Genomic DNA, 9222 nt, shown 5'->3' with positions numbered 1-9222 from the left:
CAGAGAATAATCTCTCAGCACTCTGTCTCACTGAGACCTGGATTAAACCAGGTGATTATATGGGTCTAAACGAGTCGACACCGTCAGGATATGTTTATAAGCATGAGCCCCGTCAGACTGGTCGTGGGGGGGGTGTAGGAACCATTTATACTGCTTCTCTTAATGTTAGTCAGATGTTAGGATTCAGCTTTAAATCATTTGAAGTGCTCGTTCTTAGAGTTGTACTTTCGGACATACATAGTAAACTCGCTCTGGTCACCGTGTACAGACCCCCAGGACCCTACGCTGATTTTCTTCAAGAGTTTGCTTGTTTTCTATCAGATCTCTTGATCAATTTTGATAAAGTGCTGCTTGTAGGAGACTTTAATATTCATGTAGATGATGTAAACGATGCTCTAGGATTATCATTTGTTGACTTATTAAACTCTTTTGGGGTTAAACAAAAGCGTCACCAGACCAACTCATCGCTTTAACCACACTAGACTTAATAATATCACACGGAGCAGACGTCACTGATATAGATATTTTACCTCAGAGTGATGACATCACAGACCATTACCTCATACTGTACACACTACCGGTAGAGCAGATTAGCCGTGTTGCACCACGTTATCGACCTGGTAGGACTATTGTTCCAACCACTAAGGACAGATTCATAAATAACCTGCCTGATTTATCTCAATTTCTCACTAAACCCATAACTACTATTAATCTTGATGAGATAACTAAGAACATAGACCTTATCCTCACTAGCACATTAGACACCGTTGCCCTATCCGGTTAAAAAGGTTAGAGACCAAGCACCTGCATCTTGGTATAATAGTCATACACATGCCCTCAAGAGAACAGCACGTAATCTGGAGAAAATGGAGGAAAACTAAATTGGAGGTATTTAGAATCACAGATAAAGACAGTATGCTCAGCTACAGACGGCGCTAAAAGCTGCTAGAGCTGAACACCTGAGCAAACTTATAGAAAACAACAAAAACAATCCCAGGTTCCTTTTCAGTACAGTAGCTAAACTAACTACAAATCAGGGCTCTGAAAATTGTGTTCCATCACAGTTTAGTAGTGAGGACTTTATGATTTTCTTCACTGAAAAAATAGATAACATTAGAAAAACAATTGTGGCAGTTCAACCTCTTACAGCATCTCCTGAGACAGTGTTACCTTCAACTCCACAACTCCACTGTTTTACATGTATAGGACAGGAAGAGCTGTATAATGTTATTGCCAAAGCTAAATCGACAACATGTCAGTTAGATCCAATTCCTACTAAATTACTGAAGGAAGTGTTATATACAACTGGTGAGCCTCTTCTAAATATTATTAACTCCTCACTATCTTTAGGTCACGTCCCTAAACCCCTCAAACTAGCAGTTATTAAGCCCCTCATTAAAAAACCTAATCTGGATCCAAACACGTTATCAAATTACAGATTACAATTTCAAATCTCCCATTTATGTCTAAGATTTTAGAAAAGATTGTCGCTGCACAGTTATGTTCCTACCTGCAAGAGAACAATATCTTTGAAGAATTTCAGTCAGGTTTTAGGCCCCATCATAGCACAGAAACTGCTCTAGTTAAAATAACTAATGACCTGTTTTTAGCTTCAGACCAAGGCTTCATCTCGCTGTTGGTTTTACTAGATCTTAGTGCTGCATTCGACACTATAGACCATGATCTCCTCCTAGATCGCTTACAAAATTACATCGGCATTCAGGGACAGGCATTAAGCTGGTTTAAATCCTACCTGTCCGATCGTTACCATTTCGTAGATTTGAATGGAGAGCTATCCAGGCTAATGCAAGTAAATTATGGCGTGCCGCAAGGTTCAGTTCTAGGACCCTGCTCTTCACAATATACATGCTTCCGTTAGGAAATATTATTAGAAGGCATGGAATTAGCTTCCATTGTTATGCTGATGATACTCAGCTATATATTTCATCTAAACCAGGCGATACAGCTCAATTAACCCGGATGACTGAGTGTGTTAAGGAACTAAGAGATTGGATGACCCATAACTTTCTACTTTTAAATTCTGATAAGACTGAGATTTTGCTCATCGGCCCAAAACTGGTATACAGACGCTCCAGCATCTCAACCTGCATTTAGACGGATGTTCTGTAACCACTAGTTCAACGGTAAAAGACCTGGGTGTTATTTTAGACAGCGACTTGTCTTTCAAAAATCACATCAATCAGGTTACAAAACAGCCTTCTTTCACCTTAGAAATATTTCTAAGCTAAGAAATATGTTGTCTATATCCGATGCAGAGAAGCTCGTCCATGCGTTTATGACCTCCAGAATAGACTACTGTAATGCGTTACTAGGTGGATGTCCTGCTTCATTAATAAACAAGCTTCAGTTAGTCCAGAATGCAGCAGCCAGAGTTCTTACAAGGTCAAAAAAATATGATCACATAACCCCGATCTTATCGTCCCTACATTGGCTTCCTGTTAAGTTTCGAATAGACTACAAACTATTACTTCTCACTTATAAAGCACTAAATGGTTTGGCTCCGTGTATCTATCCAGTCTTTTAACACGCTACAATCCGCCACGCCCCTGAGATCTCAAAACTCTGGGCTTCTAGTAGTTCCTAGAATAGCAAAGTCCACTAAAGGTGGTAGAGCATTTTCACATTTAGCTCCTAAACTCTGGAATAGTCTTCCTGACGGTGTTCGGGGCTCAGACACACTCACCCAATTTAAGTGTAGATTAAAACATATCTTTTAGCAAAGCCTACACATAACACACATCACATCATAACCTTGTGCTCCAGAACATCTGATCACATGCACATTATCAACTTGTGCTGTTAATATCATGAACAGCAGCTACGCTAATTCCTCTCCACTGCTTCTCTTTCTCTCCCCATCCCGAGGCATCCTGAGGTTGCTCCAGCTCCAGTCACCTCCCACCTCGTGATGATTACGGACCTTTAAAGAAGTAGATGCCGAACTCACAAACATCCTGAACCATCTAGAGACGTACCAGTGCCATTTGGATCCCGCTACATGTGTGGAGTTTTGACATTGGACCTCCTGGAGTGTTTAAAGGCTCTGGCATGGAGAAGCTGATGCTGGATCTGTGGTGATCACAAATGCTGAGCTTATAAAACTCGGAGCTACTAACCATATAGACTGTTTAAGACTGCAGAAAGAACATTACTTATAATCTTATACTCCAGTGCTCATGTTAGTTCTCACTCTCCAGTGTTCTGTATTGTTGAAAGATTTATGATCAAACTCTTGATGTCACCCAGATGAGGATGGGTTCCCCTTTTGAGTCTGGTTCCTCTCAAGGTTTCTTCCTCATAACATCTAAGGGAGTTTTTCCTTGCCACAGTCGCCACGGCTTGCTCATCAGGGACAAATTCACACCATTCACCTTCACTGTTGATTTGTGTAAAGCTGCTTTGAGACAATGTCTGTTGTGAAAAGCGCTATACAAATAAACTTGACTTGACTTGACTTGAATATCAGTGCTTCTGCTGGAGATGATGTATGTGGAGGTGCAGTTGTGGCTCCAGTGAAAGGAGACGTGTTGAATTGTGTTTGTTGCTTTAGTGATGATGTTCATTCTGACTGGATGAGATCCTGTGTGATGCTTTGAGGGATTAAAAAGTGGATCGATTCAGGCAGAACATCACTGAAGGCCTGGGGGTGAAATGCACTTTCTTTTTTCTGCCCAGTGATTTTATATTTACTCGCACTTGTGAGTTTGTAACTATTTGCACTTTTGCTGGATGATAAAGTGCATTTTGTTCTAAACACGTCGTTTATAAAGCACTATATAAAACAGAATAGTTTGTTCCTGGGGGAAAAGAGTGTTCGATTTCTAACTAAAGCTCGTCAGTCTCACTATTACCTGTCTGCTCCTTGTTGTCATCTGTCGAGGGATTTTTCTGTGGACTGTGGAAGAGAAAATCACGAACTTGTTTCAGCTCCTGAACGCGACAAAAATCCATCAGACTGCAGGACATCCTGAAGTGAAGCTAACTGCGGCTAACCACAAGCTAAACTGATCATTAATGAACAGCTGCGACTTATACCACAAAAAGTGTCAGCCTTGTGAAAGAGAAAGCAGTAAATTCGGTGTTTAAAATAGTTTCTAGTACATTTAGTCCAAAAATAATGATTAAAAAGCTGCCAGATGTGCTCCAGACTCCAGCTCTGCTTCAACTGGGTTCAGGTGACACAACTTCAGCCGGAAAAACAACACACAGCCAGGACTCGGGCTCAATCCCAAATCTCTCTCTAGTCACTACGTAGGCGCCATAAGTAGGGTACAACGTATGTGTATTCTACACGCTACCTAGTCTGCTTAGTCACCAATACGAGTAGATTTGGGATAAAACCTTTGTAGAAACAGTTTCAATGACCCACATCGCTCCCTTCTGCCTCGGAGTATATACAGGTTCGTAATCACTTATTCCTTATTTAAAAAAAATATATATTTTATTTTACAACAATTGTTAAAGGAAAATTCTGATGAAAACGAGCTCTAAAATTTCATATTTTATGGTATGAAAATATATTAGAGTGACATTTATATCACAAAGTAATCACACAAAGACAAGTAAATTTCCTTTTCTCTCTGAAAGAATAACCATGCATTTTTTTTTCTAAATAAATAAATATATATGTGTTTATATATTTGTGTGTATATTATTATACACAGTGATCAAGTGGAGACCGTTAGAATGTTGTTGCTAGGCAACATGGATAGTGAGCATTTAGCTTGGATTAATTAAAAAGTCTTTATACGCTACAATCAAAGACAAACAGAGAGTGGAAATATGATAAAAATGTAGAAAACACCAACATTTCCCTCAGATGTGTAGTTAAATTGTCAATTAAATGCATTTCTAAGACAAAAAAAGAGAATAATTACTGTTAGCATCAAGTTTGAAAGGAAACACGACCGCCATATTGAAAAAACGTCATCATTGCGTCACCGGTCGCGTACTGAAAGCTGAGAGGAAGAAAAAAGTTAAATTACTTTCTATTTCTTTTTCATTTAATTGTATTGAATGTTTATTCACCATTTAGAAAGTTCTGTTTAAAATGATAGCAAATGTGCTTATTTAAAAAAAATACACAATCGGCCATGTTTCTCCACAATACTGTAAATCCTGATCGTTTTTCCCGCCAAAATCCCAAAACAGTTTATGTTTTGGATGAATGTGTGGTTAAACTGTATAGAACCAATACAATTTGGTGTTTCATTAGTTAAATAAACACTTAGAGATATTATCTGTACACAATCAATCATGAACATTGCTATAGTATTAGCTAATTATACTGAAATGATTGAAACCGTCAATTTCACAATTTTGTGACTGGATTTAATCCACCAGATCTCTGATACGACATTTTTCCCAATATGGAGGTGAGAACCAGGAGAAAAGACCAGACCTTAAAACATAAAACCAGAGCAAAGCGGAGTTCTCAACTACTAGCAGATCAACAGGTGATCCTCAAACCACCAGACGACACCAAACACATCACCACCCGCCTTTACATCAGGTTCAAAACGTTCTGTTTCACATCTCCACCCTGGACCAACACTAGCATCATCACAATCAGAATCTCTGGTCAGAAGATCTCGGTTTATTTCCGAAGGCGTTCTTTTTGGTACGTTATGGTTTCAAACTAATTAAAAAAAACATGTGAGATCATTGTGTTTATATGCGACAGGACGATGAGCAGGGAAACAGAACCGAGAGTCCGGGTTTTTAATCAGACAAACAGGTGAAGTATTCACTCATTGGTTAAAGTTGGATTTCTGATTAGAAGGTTATGAGTTTATATCCCAACACTACCAAATTGCCCCTGTTGGGCCCTTGAGCAAGGCCCCTAACCCTGAACCACTCAGTTTTATAAATGAGATAACTGTAAATACTCTGCGCACACATGTAGTGATGCGTATTTTTATTCACCCAAAAGTGCTCCAGCATGACGATGTCCCTATGCACAACACCAGCTCCATGAAGATCTCCTGCTATAGAGCTCCAACACTAGGGAACACCTTTTGGGATGAAAGTGAGCACTGACTCCACCGCAGGAACCTTCTCACCTTCATCAGTACATGACTTTACTACCACCTTTGTGCCTGAATGAATCCCCACAACATCTAGTGGAACATCTTAATGTGGAATTAGATGTTCAAAAAGGACACCAATCTCATGGTCAGATGTCCACAACTGTTGTTCTGAAAGTATTAGAAGAAGTGTAGGGTTGATTAAGATTTCTGGAAGGAGTCTCCAGTGTCAGAGGTAATGATTTATTGAAGTTTTTACAGCATCTTCAGGCCTTTTTTTTGTTTTGTCATGAAAGAAATGGTGCAGATCACAAGCGGAACATCACAAGCAGAACTTAATCTGATTGTTCTACAATGTTAAATCCAACCATCGCTTGTGCTTTAAGGAAATACAGTATTGTTCAAAATAATAGCAGTACAATGTGACTAACCAGAATAATCCAGGTTTTTAGTATATTTTTTATTGCTACGTGGCAAACAAGTTACCAGTAGGTGCAGTAGATTCTCAGAAAACAAACAAGACCCAGCATTCATGATATGCACGCTCTTCAGGCTGTGCAATTGGTTGACTTTAGTTAAAAGGGGTGTGTTCAAAAAAATAGCAGTGTGTGCCGTTGACTGTACAAACTCAAAACTATTTTGTACAAACATTTTTGTTTCTAGGATTCAGCAATCCTGTGAATCACTAAACTAATATTTAGTTGTATGACCACAGTTTTTTAAAACTGCTTCACATCTGTGTGGCATGGAGTCAACCAACTTGTGGCACGTCTCAGCTGTTATTCCACTCCATGATTCTTTAACAACATTCCACAATTCATTTACATTTCTTGGTTTTGCTTCAGAAACAGCATTTTTGATATCACCCCACAAGTTTTCGCTTGGATTAAGGTCCGGGGATTGGGCTAGCCACTCCAAAACATTAATTTTGTTGGTTTGGAACCAAGACTTTGCTCGTTTACTAGTGTGTTTGGGGTCATTGTCTTGTTGAAACAACCATTTCAAGGGCATGTCCTCTTCAGCATAAGGCAACATGACCTCTTCAAGTATTTTGACATATGCAAACTGATCCATGATCCCTGGTATGTGATAAATAGGCCCAACACCATAGTAGGAGAAACATGCCCATATCATGATGCTTCCACCACCATGCTTCACTGTCTTCACTGTGTACTGTGGCTTGAATTCAGAGTTTGGGGGTCGTCTCACAAACTGTCTGTGGCCCTTGGACCCAAAAAGAACAATTTTACTCTCATCAGTCCACAAAATGTTCCTCCATTTCTCTTTAGGCCAGTTGATGTGTTCTTTGGCAAATTGTAACCTCTTCTGCACATGCCTTTTTTTTAACAGAGGGACTTTGCGGTGGATTCTTGAAAATAGATCAGCTTCACACAGACGTCTTCTAACTGTCACAGTACTTACAGGTAACTCCAGACTGTCTTTGATCATCCTGGAGCTGATCATTGGCTGAGCCTTTGCCATTCTGGTTATTCTTCGATCCATTTTGATGGTTGTCTTCCGTTTTCTTCCACGTCTCTCTGGTTTTGCTCTCCATTTTAAGGCATTGGAGATCATTTTAGCTGAACAGCCTATAATTTTTTGCACCTCTTTATAGGTTTTCCCCTCTCCAATCAACTTTTTAATCAAAGTACGCTGTTCTTCTGAACAATGTCTTGAACGACCCATTTTCCTCAGGCTTTCAAATGCATATTTAACAAGTGCTGGCTTCATCCTTAAATAGGGTCCACCTGATTCACACCTGTTTTTTCACTAAATTGATGACCTCAGTGATTGAATGCCACACTGCTATTTTTTTGAACACACCCCTTTCAACTAATTGCCCAAATGCACAGCCTGAAGAGCGTGCATATCATGAATGCTGGGTCTTGTTTGTTTTCTGAGAATCTACTGCACCTACTGGTAACTTGTTTGCCACGTAGCAATAAAAAATATACTAAAAACCTGGATTATTCTGGTTAGTCACATTGTACTGCTATTATTTTGAACAATACTGTAAAACACGAGTAAATCTTAATCACAGAAGTGTTTTTTACTTTCTTTATACCGCGCATCACTAGATCCTCTCCTTGTGGTTGGTTTCCCAGGTGAGCTCCACAGCAGGTTTCTGCTCAGTCCTCAGACGTGTGGTGACCTGGATCAAGCAGAGCGCTCTGTTCCTCTGGCTGCAACATGCAGTCGAGACTCTGAAGCACAGCATCTTGGGTAGTCAGTCGTGGCCTGTAGCTCTGGTGCAGTTCAGCCTGTGGCTGCTGCTCCTCTGGCTCCTCTCGTACCTGCACATGGGCTTGCCCTGCTTCCTCCTCGCACTCGTCTTCTGGATCTATAACAGGTTTGGAGGAGGACCATCGCTATCAACTCTTATTACCTGGTGGCAGCAAGGGAACTGAAAAACTCTCCTCCTTTGTTCAATAAACAGATTAAATCTTTCTTTCTTTCTAGTCTTGGAATAAAAAAAACCCTAAAATGAACACTATGTGGACAAAATTACAGAGACACCTGCCTTCATCTGCCTGGGCTTCTTCTCCAAACTGTTAGCACAAACAGTTAGTTGGAGGCACACAAGTGTATCTGACATCTTTGTATGCTGCAGCATGGAATTCTCCCTTCACTTGAGCTAGGAGACCCAAACCTGTTCCAGCATGACAATACCCCTGTGCACAAAGCCATCCATGAAGATCTGCTTTCCATGGGTTGGATATGGTGAAAGATCTCCTGCTTTAAAACTCCAACCCTAATAAACACCTTTAGGGATGAAAGTGATCACCGACTGCACCCCAGGAACCTCCTCACCTTCATCAGGTCCTGACTTCACCAACACATAAACGAATCTCCACAAAGTCTAGTAGAACATCTTTCATTTAAGAGTGGAACTTATTATATCAGCAAATGTGGAACAGGATGTTCAGCAATCTTATGGCCAGGTGTCCACAAACTTTTGGTCATGTTTGTTTGTGTGTAAAATTACTTCATTATTTTATTGCATTTTTTCAATTCCAAACATTTCTTTAACACCAACATCTTGACAAGAGAAACTGGTGTAAATGTAGTTAGAAATAGACAAAAATAAATGGAATCAGAAGTTCCTGTAAAAAAAAAAATATTTTACTCCTCACTCAAATTACATCAGAACAATAAAAAAATACACACAAAATAA

General features: G+C 39.7%; 1 protein-coding gene across 1 annotated transcript in view; it reads right to left on the bottom strand.

The window, feature by feature from the left end:
* Positions 1–4189, bottom strand: part of rab3gap2 (RAB3 GTPase activating protein subunit 2 (non-catalytic)) — a 30742-nt gene extending 26553 nt beyond the window's left edge. The window contains 1 exon segment of the mRNA XM_046855308.1: positions 3873–4189. Within this exon segment, the coding sequence (XP_046711264.1) occupies positions 3873–3987 (115 nt within the window). The 5' untranslated portion in view covers positions 3988–4189.
* Between the last annotated feature and the right edge of the window lie 5033 nt (positions 4190–9222).

Source organism: Silurus meridionalis, chromosome 8 (assembly GCF_014805685.1).
Source record: "Silurus meridionalis isolate SWU-2019-XX chromosome 8, ASM1480568v1, whole genome shotgun sequence".
Classification (NCBI taxonomy): domain Eukaryota; kingdom Metazoa; phylum Chordata; class Actinopteri; order Siluriformes; family Siluridae; genus Silurus; species Silurus meridionalis.
Note: the sequence above shows the minus strand (reverse complement) of the source record. Positions and strands in the feature narration are given on the sequence as shown.